General features: G+C 43.8%; 1 protein-coding gene and 1 long non-coding RNA gene across 2 annotated transcripts in view; one reads left to right on the forward strand and one right to left on the reverse strand.

Annotated features, from left to right (window-relative positions):
- DENND4C (DENN domain containing 4C) overlaps positions 1–17,366 on the reverse strand; it is an 88,177-nt gene that overhangs the window by 41,861 nt on the left and 28,950 nt on the right. Inside the window, exons 2-10 of the mRNA XM_083483272.1 lie at positions 16,759–17,082; positions 14,471–14,723; positions 12,010–12,079; positions 9,552–9,721; positions 8,134–8,375; positions 6,303–6,369; positions 5,049–5,107; positions 3,612–3,756; positions 1,247–1,422 (exon numbers count right to left, since the gene is read on the reverse strand). Of these exons, the coding sequence (XP_083339398.1) occupies positions 1,247–1,422; positions 3,612–3,756; positions 5,049–5,107; positions 6,303–6,369; positions 8,134–8,375; positions 9,552–9,721; positions 12,010–12,079; positions 14,471–14,723; positions 16,759–17,063 (1,487 nt within the window). The 5' untranslated portion in view covers positions 17,064–17,082. The remainder of the gene's footprint in view (positions 1–1,246; positions 1,423–3,611; positions 3,757–5,048; positions 5,108–6,302; positions 6,370–8,133; positions 8,376–9,551; positions 9,722–12,009; positions 12,080–14,470; positions 14,724–16,758; positions 17,083–17,366) is intronic.
- LOC310697137 lies at positions 9,742–11,371 on the forward strand. Its single transcript, XR_014520954.1, has 2 exons — positions 9,742–10,727; positions 11,097–11,371. It is a non-coding gene; the product is annotated as an uncharacterized lncRNA (long non-coding RNA).

Raw genomic sequence — 17,366 nt, forward strand, 5'->3', positions numbered from 1 at the left:
TTTGCAAAAGAAGCTGCACAACTGTGAGCTGATCTCCCCAAAAACGGGGCTTTCCTCCTTTCCTCCTCTAAAAACTAGGTGCGTCTTATGGTTATGGTCGTTCATGGAGCAAAAAATACGGTATCTGAATGGACTCTACTCCCATTGGCTCTGACCATTGGCTCTGCTGGCTGCGCCTTGGTGGGCTCACGTTCCCCATTTCTCGGAAGGTCAATAACAGCTCGTGGTACAGGCGATGACATCTGCGCCTTCAAAGCTCCACCATGTCATTGCTGGTCAAGCAACAACTGTGTAGCCAGAAGCAGAGGCCAGGACATTTGGACCACGAGATCACAGAATTGTAGAGATGGAAGGGACCCCAAAGGTCATCTTTTTCAACCCCCTGCAATGTAGGAATCTCAGCTAAAGCATCTGTGACAGATGGCCACCCAACCTTTGCTTAAAAACCTCCAAGGAAGGAGAGTCCAACACCTTCCAATGCTGTCCACTAACAAATATTTGCCTTTTGGAAGCCAAGACTCGGTTTTCCATTGGTTACTAATCTTTGACATGCTTTCTACTGTATCTGAGTTTTTTTTCTGTTTTACCGTATTTTTTGCTCTATAAGACACACTTTTCCCCTCCTAAAAAGTAAAGAGAAATGTCTGTGTGTCTTATGGAGCGAATGCAAGCTGCGCAGCTATCGCTGAAGGCAGAACAGCAAGAGGGATTGCTGCGCAGCAACCCCTCTTGCTGTTCTGGCTTCAGGGGTAGCCGTGCAAAGCCTCTTCAACAACATTTCCCCTTGTTTTCCTCCTCTAAAAACTAGGTGTGTCTTATGGTCGGGTGCGTCTTATAGAGCGAAAAATACGGTAAGTCCGGGATCAAGAGCAGTTTGCATGAAGCCACACACAGATGGGCCTCTGAGGCTCCCTTCAAAAACTCCTCTTAAAAACGAAGCGCAGCTCACTCCCTCAACACCATTCACCAAACTACTCCCAAAACTCAGGAAAAGGCATCTAGAGCTACAGTTGGGGCAGCAGGGAGCAGATGGAAACCAAAAAGCAAACAGAATGGCCTAGTATTCAACTCGAATGACTTACAGGAATCTAACAGACTTTGGATCTATTTTAAGGCCAATTCACTGGATTGAATGGATAAAATAAATACATTCAAATTCACATTAATGCCTTAAAACACAGAGAGACATACATACACAAAAAAACAGAGGATATAAACAAAAACTGGGGAAAAAACAACCACTTACATGTACACCATGTTTGTATCTAAGTCAATGCAAACCACATCTTGTGGAGGGTCATACAGATCAAAGTATCGGGAGTCAACTCCAACTATGAATGGGACGGGAGCACTGAGCACCGTTGCCAGAGACAAAGGACAGAGGGGGATGTAGGGACACTGCCACTGAAATGGGAAAATCATCTGAAGGAAAAACGAAAACGAAACCCATGTATTAAAACATAAATAAAAAGTGATGTAGCGTCAAGTCATTCTCGTAACACGGAACATCGTAGCAAGAACTGCAGCAGCAACATTATAGAATAGGAAACTCAAAACTGTATATAAGAGATCCAAATTTGTTGTTTTAATAATTGCCAGCGCTCCTGCAAGTCCAATAAACAGAAAATTTAGCTTCAAGGCAGGTTTGGGTGTATAGACAAAACAGTTAACAGACATCAAATATCAACAAATGCACAAAAACAGTCAAGAAGCCATTTTGGCATGTATGTGGCAGAATAATTATTGTGATGATGATGATGATGATGATGACAATAATAATAATAATATAGCTCAAAAATATCATCATCATATTGCTCAAATAACAGAAGCATTTTCCCCTTTCAAAATCCTGTGATTTCTTCATGGATAGGAATAGCATTTTAGAAGTAATTCACCATTCACTTTGAGCTGAAGAAAGTAAGAAATAAGATGGTTTGGCCAAGATGCACAATTTACAGGACAAATAAAAGAAATATTAGAGCTACAGACATGCAAAGGTAGAGGGAGGGAAAATGAAGAGAAAATCAGACATGGCTATCTCTTCTTTTTTGCAACACGCAGTTTCTTAAAAGTAGAGAATGCATTTTTTAAGCATTATTTTTTTTTAAAGATAAGGGGCTATGTGTCATTAAGTTTGCTTAGACTATAAACGGAGAGATACTATGAAAACTGCCTTTGAAATTGTTTTTAAACAGTGACTATCATATGCCTTGAAAGAGGAAGTTATATCTTCCCCTTTCAAAAGCACACTGGGATAAAGAGGAATTTGGAGCCCTAAGAGTTCAACTGCATTCTTCATTTCTGTTACCTACGTCGGTGAAACTAACAACCCAGAACCAAAAAAATGATACATAGGTGTTATCCTTCAAGATCACTAGACACTATGCATGTTAAAAAATATGTCATATTTTATTTAATTTATTTTTAATTGCTCTTGAAAACAACATTTCCAATGGTGTAATCCAACTGGTGTTCCTTCTGCTCTTATTTCAGTTGAGGCACACATCAACAGAAGAGGAAGAGAGGCCATTTTTGCCCATTCCCTTCCCATCTCCCACAGACCCTCCAGACCAGTTGTGGGGGGATAGGCACAAACTGCCTCCCTTCTGTCACCAGACAGCTCCATTTAATCAAAAGCTGGTGTGCTCATGGAAAAGGCACCAGTTGGATACATCTGTGGTATTCTACCAGTCTAAAGACTTGTTTCAAAACAATTGCCACCAACATTTTAAAAAATGAGCAAACAGCTTGCAAGGTTCCAAATTATGGATTCAGGACGACCTGAGCTCTCCCAATTTTGCAAATATAAAAAAGCACAATCTGCGATTGTTCAGATGCTTAAACATTCCTTAGCAGCAAAAAGCTGTAAAATCACTTAAGACTACTCTAGTATAAAATTCTTCCCCTCTAGGTAACTGAAGCTGAACAATCTACTTCTCCAACTGTGCCTGAGCTGTCCCCATCCAAGTAGGAAAAATTACTACTGTCTAGGACTTTGCATATTTCCCCCCAGAAGTAGGTTGATCTCTTCAATTGTCATGGGTAGGCAAACTAAGCCCCGGGGGCCGGATCTGGCCCAATCACCTTCTAAATCTGGCCCACAAATGGTCCGGGAATCAGTGTGTTTTTACATGAGTAGAATGTGTACTTTTATTTAAAATGCATCTCTGGGTTATTTGTGGGGCATAGGAATCCGTTCTCCCCCCCAAAAAATATACTCTGGCCCCCCCACAAAGTCTGAGGGACAGTGAACTGGGCCCCCTGCTGAAAAAGTTTGCTGACCCCTGTTTTAGATGGACAGTGCTACATTAGTTCTGAAAACAGAAGAAAGAAAGAAAGAAAGAAAGAAAGAAAGAAAGAAAGAAAGAAAGAAAGAAAGAAAGAGTTAGAGGGGGAGAGAGGGAGAGAGAGAGAGAGAGAGAGAGAGAGAGAGAGAGAGATATTAATTCACAAAGCTGGCTAATTTTTAAAACCTTGTACAAGTCAGCAAAATGAAACATGAAAATGTGAGGCCAGCAATAGAACAGGCCGCCTACTGAAATTAAAGGGCTGCTCCAAAGTCTGCAGAAATACTGTTATTTCAGCTTTAAAGGAGAACATGGCATACTTACAGCTGCCACTGCTTCCGCTACTCCAGTCAGCACAGCTGGTCGGAGAGAGTGCAGCAGGATCTTACCCTCCAGCAGCACAAAGAGGAGTAAAGTGGCACAGTTTTCTGGTCCAAGATTCATTAGCAGAGTGCTGAAGTTTGCTCCACTAGAATGCGATCAGAAGATTCAGAAGCACAACATTTGTTATTTGTCATTTTAACAGCTACCAACAGAATGCATCATGCCGGACAGCGACGCAAGTCAGTTCTATCCATTCCCCGGGCAAGTCTCTGGTTGTGCCGTGGCAGCTCAAGTTATACCCTATGCGAGGCAAGGATGTACTGCCATCTAGACCAATTTCGCCCATCCCCACCCCAAATCACCCTGCTACACCGGGCAGTGGAAGCTTTCATCAAAAGCACAACAGGATTGTATAGTGGGGGCCAGGCAATATCTGGTTTTCAACTTTCTGACATATTGCCAGCTAAACATTGTGGTACACCGCTATACCACAATATCTGAAATAAGGAGGAAGCTATGTAAGGGCATTGGCTGGCTTCACAGTTTTCCCCACATGATTTTTGCATAACACAAACACACACATCACAATTTGCGATATATTGCCAAGTCAAAAATTACGAAACTGCTATCATGATATGGACTTCAAACTGGTTTGGGGCAATATATCAACCCTAGTAAGAGGCTGTCCACCGGTAAAGGGGAAAATAATTTCACAGTACAGTGGTACCTAGGTTTTCGAACGTAATTTGTTCCAGAAGACCATTTGAGTTCTGAAACGTTCAAAAACAGAAAACTCAATAGCTGACAGCTAGGCCTCAGGATCTTGCACTCAATGGAAGCTGTGTGGCATGTTCGACTTCCCAGGCGTGTTTGAAAACCGAAGCGTTTACTTCCGGGTTTACGGCATTTGAAAACCGAAATGTTCGTCAACGGAGACATTCAAAACCGAGATACCACTGTAGTGTGGGCTACTGTTGTTTACCATGAGGAAAGCAGGAGCGAAGCACAGCAAGGCGAACATCTCGCTTTATTGGCCGAGGGAGCTGGCGTACAGCTTCTGGGTCATGTGGCCAGCATGACTAACCCGCTTCTGGCGAACCACAGCAGCGCACGGAAACGCTGTTTACCTTCCCGCCGGAGCAGTACCTATTTATCTACTTGCACTTTGACGTGCTTTTGAACTGCTAGGTTGGCAGGAGCAGGGACCGAGCAACGGGAGCTCACCCCGTCGCAGGGATTCGAACCTCCAACCTTCTGATCGGCAAGTCCTAGGCTCTGTGGTTTAACCCACAGCGCCACCCATGTCCCATGATGCACATATAGAAAGTTAATAAATAGATAAATATGCATACACACACACACACACACACACACACACACACAAACACAGTATCTTCAAACACTTGTTCACTTTTCAGAGTTATCAACTATCATTACCTGAGTGGCAAGGGCGTAGCAACCGGTTGCGACAGTATTAACGTATCATGAGCAGAGAGCTGCAAAACGACAAATGCACCAATATTAGTGAGCCAACAGAAAACTCATGTAAGCATTCTAATCAACCATGTGCGTCACACGGTATTGTAGGATCAGGAAGACAGAAATTCTCCTCCCTTTCCTCTCTCTGTGTGCCCTCTAAATCGTTTTTGGGGTTCACCCAACCCTCCAGAGCCGGTTGGGGAGGGTGCAGAGCAAGAATGGCAAGAAGAAAATGGGAAAGTTATGTTGTACAAATGGAAAAGGCTTGTGCTAACGGATTAAGTCTATTATATGCTGTCCCCTGTTCGCTTTATCATTTACACCTCAGGCTGCTTATTGAAATTCACTTTCGTGGATAGCTCAGTTGGTTACAGTGAGGTGCTGATAGTGCCAAGGTCGAATGTTCGATCCAGTGCCAGATTTACATATAAGCTAAATTAGCTGTAACTTAGGGCCCCACTCTCTTGGGGGCCCCAAAAAACTTAAAGGAAAAAAACCTGGATGTACATTTCCAAAATATAAGATAAAAAACAAATAAAATAAAATCTCCATACAGTTAGCGCTTAATAATTTTTTCACTATTGATACAGTGGTACCTCGGCTTAAGTACTTCATTCGTTCCGGAGGTCCGTTCTTAACCTGAAACTGTTCTTAACCTGAAGCACCACTTTAGCTAATGGGGCCTCCTGCTGCAGCCATGCCGCCGGAGCACGATTTCTGTTCTCATCCTGAAGCAAAGTTCTTAAGCTGAAGCACTATTTCTGGGTTAGTGGAGTCTGTAACCTGAAGCGTATGTAACCTGAAGCGTATGTAACCCGAGGTACCACTGTATACTTCTTAATTGTATTTCACTTTTAATATACTTCTTCTTAATTGTATTTCAGTTCAACAATTACTTTGATAAAGTACATATTTTGTTATGTGCAAACGGCTTTAGAGGTCCATATATTACCATATAGCATATATTCAACACAAAAAACAGCGACAATTTGTTGTTGACAAAGGACAGCTGGACATATAAAGGGCCCCATTACCTTCAGGAGCTGAGGGCCTCATCAAACCTAAATCTGGCCCTGGTTCAATCCCCATACCTGACAGTCCCTTCCAATTCTATGATTATACATAAAACAAAGCAATTCAACATGGAAGTCCCGCTAGCACTGCAACAGTAAGCAGCATTCCTAGGGCGCTCAAAGTATTTAACTTACTTACCTGCACAAGAATTCTTGGTCTTTGGGGAGAAGGGAAAGGTATGTTGTGCATAAAGTGGGATATGTGCCTGTAAAGACAATTATAGATATTTGTCATCTCAAAACCATAAAGTCTGAATTTAAAGCTCACTCACTATTTTAAAAAGGATTTTTTTTAATCGAAAGTAAACATGCCAAATGAATTTAGTAGCCACGTTCGTAGCACAAGTGAAATTCCACACTGTTTTTAAATGATGCAAAGAGGAGCACTTATTTCAAACCACTAAAGCTAAATTCACCTTTCCAGTTCAGAGGCTTATTTAAGCTGCTAAGCGTCAGCACTTAAAGAGTTAAGCACTTGCATAAATACTTAGGAAAGATCAAGAAAACCAAAAAGGGTCTTGCTAGATCAAGAGAACTTGCTTTCCTTTGGTTGTGTGCTTAGTGAAAAGAATGAGACCACTAATAATTGTTCAGTATTCAGGTAGGTAGCCGTGTTGGTCTGATGCAGTTGAAATAAATATAAAAAAAAATTGTCCAGTAGGTCTATAAGGTGCTACTGGACAATTTTTTATTTTTATTGTTGAGCACGTCACTGGGATCTGCAAGTGAAAGTCAAGTGTGGCAAGACTACTTGCTAGGATCTTCCAAGTTCTGAAAGATGACACTCAAAGATGACAACAAGAAAGGAATCAACAAACCATCTCAGAAGACAGTGCAGATAAAAATGACCACATGCAGGGAAATAAGCAGAAAACAGGTACATTCAGGAAAGTATACAGATAGAAGAGGAAAGGTGGATTTGGCAACGCTTTTGCAACTATCTGTTTTTTTTTTTTTTTTTTAAAAAGGCACATCTGAACTCGGTTTAATAGAAATCACTAATGTTTAGATCTCAGTTTTTAAAGATATATTTTGATGCAATAATCCTGGTCATTTTGATGTAATTATGGTACTTAAAAGGTTGCTGCTTCCTTCCTATGCTGTCCTTCAAATTAAAAAAAATCCCAAAATTGACTCCATATACTCACAGCTGCATGACCCAAACGGATTGCTAATCACTGTGTGACTTGATGTTATGTACCGTATTTTTCGCTCTATAGGACGCACTTTTTCCCCTCCAAAAATGAAGGGGAAATGTGTGCGCGTCCTATGGAGTGAATGCAGGCTTTCGCTGAAGCCTGGAGAGCGAGAGGGGTCGGTGCGCACCTCCAACTCTGCTGCTTTCACTTTGAGATCTTCAAGCATGTGAGAGTATAAAAGGTAAAGGTAAAGGGACCCCTGACCATTAGGTCCAGTCATGGCCAACTCTGGGGTTGCGGCGCTCATCTCGCTTTATTGGCCGAGGGAGCCGGCGTACAGCTTCCGGGTCATGTGGCCAGCATGACTAAGCTGCTTCTGGCGAACCAGAGCAGCGCACGGAAACACCGTTTACCTTCCCGCCGGAGTGGTACCTATTTATCTACTTGCACTTTGATGTGCTTTCGAACTGCTAGGTTGGCAGGAGCTGGGACAGAGCAATGGGAGCTCACCCCATCGAGGGGATTCGAGCCAAGTCCAAGAGGTTCAGTGGTTTAGACCACAGCGACCCCTGTGTCCCTACAACCAGCTCCTATTTTGTGCCATCCCTATCTTACAGAAACTTCTACTCACATGCAGCACAAGAGTCAAAATAAAACCCAGGTGCCTTTTCAGTGTGCAATGGCTTGGCAGTGGAAAACCACAGCAGTAATTCACAGCATGCGCCACAGCTTAGCAGTAAGAATACCAGAATGAGCACCTTCGCGTAACCGTCCCTCATTTTTGCAAAAGCCATGAAAACAAGGAGCAGACTTGGAAGACTTCCTACTTACTTTTCAATGGGAAGAGGATGCGGACCAGACACGGAAAGCTTATAAATGAACATGAGGAATTTTCGGAAGGCTTCAAAGAAAGGCCAGTGTGACAGAAGGCAGATGCACTTGTTGGAATTTATGGATTTTGAGGTAACCACTTTTCTCTCGACCGCTGTCAGGAGCCCCAGCTGCATGTGCTGCTTTTCCGACAGCAGCTCTCGCGAGTAAGGCTCGTAAAACTGGATAGCAGCACCGTACACCTATAGGAGGGGAGGGAGAGCCACATAAATAATTACCTCCAACAACTGGAGGAGAAGGGAGTTATCTTGATTCTCTAAACATGGAAGGAAAGAGATATTCTTCTATCCGCCCACTCCCAAGATTGCTAGAATACATAATTTAGGTAAAGCACGAAGTGTGATACAACAGTGCTATAGGGCCCCAAAGTGAAATCAGTAGCTAGTATGCCAAGTTACAAGGAACCAGGCAGAGGGCCTTCTCGGTGGTGGCACCCGCCCTGTGGAACACCCTCCCATCAGATGTCAAAGAGAACAACAACGACCAGACTTTTAGAAGATATCTGAAGGCAGCCCTGTTTAGGGAAGCTTTTAATGTATTACGGTATTTTAATATTTTTTGGGAAGCCGCCCAGAGTGGCTGGGGAAGCCCAGCCAGATGGGTGGGGTATAAATAATAAATTATTATGATTATTATGATTATTATTATTATTAGGGCCCATTAACATTGCAAGAAGTGAAGTTACAGGGAACCAGGCAGAGGGTCTCAGTAGTGGCACCTGCCCTGTGGAACACCCTACCTTCAGATGTCAAGGAAATAAACAACTACAGTCATACCTCTTGTTACGTTTGCTTCAGGTTAAATCTTTTCAGGTTGCGTCCTACGGCGACCCGGAAGTACCAGAAAGGGTTACTTCCGGGTTTCGCCACTCGCGCAGACGCTCAAAATGACATCACGCACATGCACAGAAGCGGTGAATCGCAACCCGCACACACACAGACACGGGTTGCATTCTGCTCATGTTTTGAACGGGGCTCCAGAACGGATCCCATTCGCAACCAGAGGTACCACTGTATTTGACTTTTAGAAGACATCTGAAGGCAGCCCTGTTTAGCGAAGTTTTTTTTAATGTTTGATGGTTTACTGTGCTTAATGCTTTTAATTTGTTTGAAGCTGCCCAGAGTGGCTGGAGAAACCCAGTCAAGTGAGCAGCATATTATTAACAACAACAACAACAACAACAACATCATTTCTGAAGTAAAATATTATCTAACATGCATATTAAACCGGGATGCAATATGACAATTTCACAGGTCAAGGAACTATGCAGGTTTGGCTTTGATATGCAATAAGAAAGGAAGACAGAAGATTCTAACTGTGACATATGAAAACAGAATGCTACGGTTCTCAAGACATACCTTTTCTGCACTTGAGGCAGTCAGAACAAATGTTGAGAATACAGGCAGCGGGTATTTGGTTTGAGGGTCCCAGCATTCAATGGTGGCCCCCATTGGAAGACAGAAGAGAGGTACAGATTCTGATAAGGGGAATGACTCATAGTCATCTTCTGGGTATCTGAATATCAAGCCTTTCCAAAGGGAAAACAATGAGATACAAGCATGTTTCGCGTTATCTTACTCTGTATGGAGATAACAGAATATACGTATAGAGCAATGTTAAATGGCCATGGTCATGTGTTCGAGCCTCATTCTGGGCGAAAGATTCCTGAATTGCAGGGGGTTGGAAGAGATGAGCCCCATTGTCCAACTCCACAATTCTATGATTCTCCCACATTTGAAGGACATTCATCTTAGCCAGGGATGGGGGCACAAGAATGGGACAGGGGTCCTTCTCTTTTTTGCTTCACTAACTCCAGGCAGGCTGAGGGGCAGGAGGGTCAAACCCTTTGGGGGATCTACAGGGTTTGGGATCCAAAAGGTTGCAATTCTCCTGCTCCTCACCTGAAGTGCCCTGTTTTGAAGCCTGGCAATGCCTACTGATGGAAGGAGAACCAACAGCTGGAGCTTACAGCCCACCTAAGCTGAAGCCTCTCCAGAGTCGAACCCACCAGTACCACCAGCGCTCTTTTCTTGCCAGCAGAGAAGACACCATAAATCACCTTAACCCATCACCAGTGATCAGCACCAGGGAGTTAAGGGTTGCACTCACAAAGTAAGAAAAAACCTGGATAAGGCTGTATGGTATCAGGAGCAATAACCCATGACTAATCCACCTAACGTGATTGGAAAGCATGTTGCAAAACAAAATTCAAAACCATTATGGTGTTTTTTTTTAAACAACCATTTAGGCAGCCATGTATCATGAACTTCTGCTTCTAAGTGAAAATTTGGCTTTAAGCCATAAAGGAGGCTGCTTAAAAGTTCCAAGCAACGATTGGATCACCTTGGATCAAATCTATGCTTCCAGGTGTCATAAGAAAGCTGCAGAGATAGCGCAGGATAGTGCGCACCCCGGAAATGATCTCTTTCAGCTTCTGCCTTCTGGAAAAAGGTACAGGGTTATAAAGATTAGGACTAGCCGCCTGAGAAACAGTTTCTATCCAAATGTGATTTTGGTTTTAAATGCAGTGTAAGGTAGTCTCTCGGGACGCGGGTGGTGCTGTGGGTTAAACCACTGAGCCTAGGACTTGCTGATCAGAAGGTCGGCAGTTTGAATCCCTGTGACGGGGTGAGCTCCCGTTGCTCGGTCCCTGCTCCTGCCAACCTAGCAGTTCAAAAGCACGTCAAAGTGCAAGTAGATAAATAGGTACCGCTCTGGCAGGAAGGTAAACGGCATTTCTGTGCCTGCTCTGGTTCTCTAGAAGTGGCTTAGTGATGCTGGCCACATGACCCAGAAGCTGTACGCCAGCTCCCTCGGCCAGTAAAGCGAGATGAGCGCCACAACCCCAGAGTCGGTCACGACTGGACCTAATGGTCAGGGGTCCCTTTACCATTTACTTTAAGGTAGTCTCTATGGGAGTATATTGTATTTAATTATGGGGTATCAGAGTTTTTAGGGGGTTAACCAGGCTGGGATAGCTGGGATAGCAGGTGTGTTGGTTTTTGAATGTCTGATGTAGATTTTTTTCAATTTCGTTGTTCTGTATGGGACAATGACAATAAAAATTATCGTATCACATCGCTTGTGCCATTCAAAATGGTTACGTTATAAATTCGCCCCAAAGGAAAAAGCTAACACCTCTACGATCAGTGCCTTTTGCTATGGCACGCTGGAACATGACTTAAGGAGTCAGAATGGTTGCACTAGTTGGACCTCTGGAATGGATGAGCAGGGAGGAAGAAGTCCTGTTGCATCTGCTGGCACAGTGCTAAACTGGCCAACGATTCCATGTCAACAGGCCCATTCACCTTACCCCGTGCTTCTCATGTTGTTTATTTTGTAAGGAACTCTTGGGGTAAGAGCAACATCTTGGGGCAATAAACAGAGTTTCCCCAGTTATTCCTGGCTGCTGCTCCTTCACGGAACTGTGAACACACTTCCAAGCTTCTCCATCCATAGTCCTTTTCTGGCTTAACAAGGCCTGGATTTCTAATTCATTTATTTTGCAGATTCCAGTGGGTCAAATAGTGTTCTGGAGAGACCCGGGTTCAAATCTTTACTTGAGGGTGATGAAAGGAATAAAAGGGGCCAGGGCGCAATGAGAAACCCATGTACACTGCTCTGCGTTCAGTGGAGGAAGGATGGCAGAATACAAAGAACAATGTATAATCAAACGTTTTTATTCAACGAAGTGGATGGTGTTTAAGGTGCAGTGGTGGAAGCATCAAGAAATCCCAGCCGGCAAATTTAGTAAGTGGCAAAGTAATTTAAATCAGTGCCAATATTATCTGCAGTATATGGAAATAAATAACTTACCAGCTTTGTATGCAATGGAGTTTGAAGCTGGAACGGACTTCTTGTAACACAGGTATACACTGGAACCCCACTGCAAAGGCACCAAAAATTAGATTATCACCAAAATCAGTGTGTGGGAGAAAGAGAAAGCACCAAACATCACGGGAGAACGCCTTGGCTTTCAAAACCCTCCCAGAGCCAATTGCATACCCAAAAAATTGTTCACGCCTGCACATATATCAGTGGCCAGACTCTACTGAAGTCAACAGTTGATGCTGCAGTCAGTCTTTAGATGTAAGACCATAGGAAAAAAACCAACCTACCAGGACAGGTAAATTTTTTATTTTTTATTAATTATTTATTATTATTATTATTATTATTATTATTATTATTATTATTATTATTATACCCCGCCCTCCCCAGCCAGAGCCGGGCTGAGGGCGGCTAACACCAATAAAAATCACAGTAAAAACATAATAGAGGGAAAAGAGGGGGGGACCCCCTAATTTAAAATACAGGTTAAAATGCAATTTAAAATGCAGCCTCATTTTAAAAGTAGCTGATAAATTAAGACCATAAGGGGAAGGCAACATAGGGGTCAGACCGAGTCCAAACCAAAGGCCAGGCGGAACAGCTCTGTCTTGCAGGCCCTGCGGACAGATGTCAAGTCCCGCAGGGCCCTAGTCTCTTGTGACAGAGCGTTCCACCACGTCGGGGCCAGTGCTGAAAAGGCCCTGGCCCTAGTTGAAACCAATCTAACTAATAATAATAATAATAATAATAATAATAATAATAATACCCTGCCCATCTGGCTGGGGCGGCTTCCAACAAAAGATTGACGTTAAAACATCAGTCATTAAAAACGTCCCTAAACAGGGCTGCCTTCACTCTGCTAGCACTTTCTTTCTACACTGAGGACCATCTCTACTTTTTGCTTCTTTTTAGGACTTGCGGTTCAGTGCGGACTATGGCAGGCGGCGGAGACCCCTTGTCCTGAGCGCGATTGCTGTGAGCCCTGAGCCCGATTGCTGTGAGGGGCCAGGAAGGGAGCACGGGCAAAGCACCTTCTCCAAACAGCCTGAAAGAAAACGTTCGGGTTCCGGAAGGAGACGCCGGAGCTCCGAAATCAAGAGCAGACATACAGCGCAATCAAGACCCGCAGCAAACTGCCTCAGGAGCCGCCATTGAAGCAGCGGTTCCTCCAAAAATAAAAGAAATTTGGACCAATTTGAAAAGGTAACTTTTTTTAAAGAAGAATAAACTAACTGGATTCACACCAGGGTGGTAAAGGTTTTCTTTTTTTAAAAAATCTTATTAATTTTTCACGAAGAAAAAAACTTTTCAAATGTTAACATAAACCATAAGTTACTTTATCAACTGACTTTCCTGTCCTCCCCTTTCATGGTTTCCATATTCACCTTTAAATGTTGCATATTCCGCCTATGCTATTCAATACATTCAATTTACCCTATTTAGAACGGCCTCTGCTTATGAAAATAGACACGTAAAGTATCTCAGCGTAGTGTTTTATCTCCTCTTGCTTCACTCCTGATCTGTATACAGTGGTACCTCAGGTTAAATATGCTTCAGGTTACAGACTCCGTAACCTAGAAATAGTGCTTCAGGTTAAGAACTTTGCTTCAGGATGAGAACAGAAATCCTGCTCCAGCGGCACAGCAGCAGCAGCAGGCCCCATTAGCTAAAGTGGTGCTTCAGGTTAAGAACAGTTTCAGGTTAAGTACGGACCTCTGGAACTAATTAAGTACTTAACCCGAGGTACCACTGTATTTGTGGTAAAAAAGGAAGGAAAGACTAGTTCTTCTCTGTCTTGTATGGTACAGTTTCAGGGACTCAGGCAAATGCTAAAATTCAACCCCACACCAATATGTTCTAAACTGGATTCTACTGACCCTGTGCCTACACTTCAGTAGCGTTATCTGAAAAACTACTTTGAAAAGGCGTTTTACTTTCATGTATATCACCACAAACACAGCAATATATTTGTTTTTAAGGCACCGGGGACTTTTGCAATTGGCTTATAACTCACAAATGAAGAACGCCAACAGTAAAATCAACTTCTTTCACTTCCACTTAAATAGCTCGGCTGTTATTCATGACAAAAGTAAAAGCTACTTTTTATCATTATAACACCAGCAGTCTTCCAAAGTTCAACTGTTCCCTCCTACCCTGTTATTAAAAGAGAGAGAGAGAGAGTAGTTGGCTATCTCATAGATATGGATTCTGGCAGCAGAAATGGAAGAAGGAAGAAATACAGAGCTGTGGAAAACGAAGTGACGCAAACTGTACTCAGAGTTAAGTACACTAGGTAAGAGTGCAATAAATACTTTATTATTATTATTATTATTATTATTATTATTATTATTATTATTGAAAACAATTTTTTAGCAGAAGCAACAAGCCCCAAAAGCATTTCTGCCCCATTACAAAGCCAAAATTTCAGACGACAACGTATTAATCTCACCATGCCACAATTCAAATTCTTATCGACTTTGCAGAATGTATGAGGCGGGGTTTCTCCTTTGCTGGTTACAATGACACAGATGTCGGTAACGGCCAAGGAGTTTTGGGGTCGCACGGGGGGAGCCCTCCGAAAGGTGATGAAGATTCGCTGGGAAGTTGCCGAACTGTTGTTGACATTCGCGCAACGGCCGTAGGGAGTAGCTTGGATCACTTCACAGCCCGGGATCAAGCGTTCCTTCCCTTCATATAAAACTCTGCAAGAAGGAAGGAGTAACGGACAGAGGAACATTTCACACACATAGTACCAAATTATTTGCCAGTGCACTTTTATAGAATTATATACCCTTCTCAACAGGACCCCTTTCAAGCACAAATACATTGGTACCTCGGGTTACATACGCTTCAGGTTACATACACTTCAGGTTACAGACTCTGCTAACCCAGAAATAGTGCTTCGGGTTAAGAACTTTGCTTCAGGATGAGAACAGAAATTGTGCTCCGGCAGCGCAGCAGCAGCAGGAGGCCCCATTAGCTAAAGTGGTGCTTCAGGTTAAGAATAGTTTCAGGTTAAGAACGGACCTCCGGAACATATTAAGTACTTAACCTGAGGTACCACTGTAATGATTCTCAAGGAATACCGAAAGAATTCCCATGCCTCTCCATGAAGACGGTTTTGCAAAGAGCATGGTGGAAAGTAGAGAGATGGGCAATACCTGGCTTTCAACATAGTAATAGATCACTGGCTAAACATCGTAATTTTGCCTACACCTGTTTTTGTGATTCGCTGCCCCTGCGTAAGGCAGGGGAGAGCTAAGCCGGCAGAGTTAATGGGGGCTGCAGGAATCGAGAGATGGCTTCACGGTTTTCCCCACATTTTGTGTGTGCGCTCGCGCGCTATGCAAAAATCACATCATGATTTGCTAAATATTGCCAGGCAAAAAAAAGATGAAACTGATATCACAATATGGATTTCACACCAGGATTTGGATGATACTATATTTTTCGCTCTATTAGATACACCGGGTGATTGGACGCACCTAGTTTTTAGGGGAGGAAAACAAGAAATAAGAAAGGAACGCAAAGTATCCTGAGCTAAGAGGGAACGTTCCTCCATCTTCGCTCAGGAGGCTTTGCGGGGCTACCCCTGAAGCCAGGAGAGCAAGCGGAATCGGTGCGCACTGATCCCCCTTGCCCGCCTGGCTTCAGTGAAAGCAAGCCTACTGGCTTTCCTCCCGCAAGAGCCACACACTCTTTAAAGAGCACGGCTCTTGGGGGCTTTTCAGGGAGTTGGGGGAAGGGCAGCCCTTCTCCCTCCTCAGGAAAAGCCCCCAAGAGCCGCACACACGCTCCACACGGCTCTTTAAAGGGAGCGCTGACAGAGCCTCCTGCCTGCATTCACTGCATAAGACGCACACACATTTCCCCTTACTTTTTAGGAGGGGAAAAGTGCGTCTTATAGAGCGAAAAATACGGTATATCACCCAGCCCTAGCACACATCATGACCTAACACACAATACATCACCAAAGCGCAGCTTCTGATTGGCCTCCTGCAGCCAATCGGAAGCCACAGAAGCCCCATCGGACGTTCAGGTTCCAAGGAAAGTTCGCAAACCGGAACTCTCACTTCTGGGTTTGCGCCGCCCGGGAGCCAAAACGTCCGAGTACCAAGGTGTCCGGGATCCAAGGTATAACTGTACTTGCATTCTTTCAAGCACCTACAGTTTTGGATAGGACAGGCTGTCAGGAGTTCCAATCCTGAAGGTCTTTTTTTTTTTTTAAAGGCAAAACCACAATTTTATCTCCCACACTGATGCAGCTCAATGACTAACAGGTCCTTTTCTGAGCGTACGTTTCTGAGCACAATTCAAAGTGTTGGTATTGACCTTTAAAGCCCTAAATGGCCTCGGCCCAGTATACCTGAAGGAGCGTCTCCACCCCCATCATTCAGCCCAGACGCTGAGGTCCAGCGCTGAGGGCATTCTGGCGGTTCCCTCATTGCGAGAAGCAAAGCTACAGGGAACCAGGCAGAGGGCCTTCTCGGTAGGTAGTGGCGCCCGCCCTGTGGAACGCCCTCCCATCAGATGTCAAAGAGATAAACAACTACCTGACATTCAGAAGACATCTTAAGGCAGCCCTGTTCAGGGAAGTTTTTAATGTGTGACATCTTAGTGTATTTGTTGTCTTTGTTGGAAGCCGCCCAGAGTGGCTGGGGAAACCCAGCCAGATGGGCGGGGTACAAATAATAAATTTATTATTATTATATCTGTTTTCACTGCAACACTGCTCACCCAATGTCCGTAAGAGGTGGCTTGTCCCTGCTTCTCTTGTAACACAGAAAGAGCTCCGGACTTTTGAGACTCCCATAGTTCAGGTTGGCCTGAAGTGCTGTGGGGGTTGCTTCGACACAGGTGTATCCCTCGGGAACGGTTTCTCCCGCTGACTTGATGATGATAGCAAGATCTGTAATGGGAGCTTTGGGGCCAACCGACTTTGTTTCAGAGCGATTTACTTCTTGGTCCAGAAGCGTTGACGTATCTGTGAGTCCAGCCACTACGAAATAGTCCACCACTCTTGGGCCTTTATCCTCTATCATAATTGTGCTGGGGGGATTCCTGCAAAAGATGGATGGAAATCAGGTTAAGAACCATCTTTTTAAAAACAAAAACAAAACGTAATAATTATTCCAGGCACACATGATTTTGAATGAAGATCGTAGGTCTCTTCTAATTGCATAGGTAAGAGAATAACAGGAGAGTCATTTATTACATGAATCAACCCTTAAGGCATGTTCACCATCCCAAAAGAACCTAGAGCATGGGTAGGCAAACTAAGGCCCAGGGGCCGGATCCGGCCCAATCGCCTTCTAAATCCAGCCCGCAGACAGTCCAGGTATCAG

Source organism: Podarcis liolepis (assembly GCF_965112155.1).
Source record: "Podarcis liolepis genome assembly, chromosome: 17".
NCBI classification, from domain to species: Eukaryota; Metazoa; Chordata; class Lepidosauria; order Squamata; family Lacertidae; genus Podarcis; species Podarcis liolepis.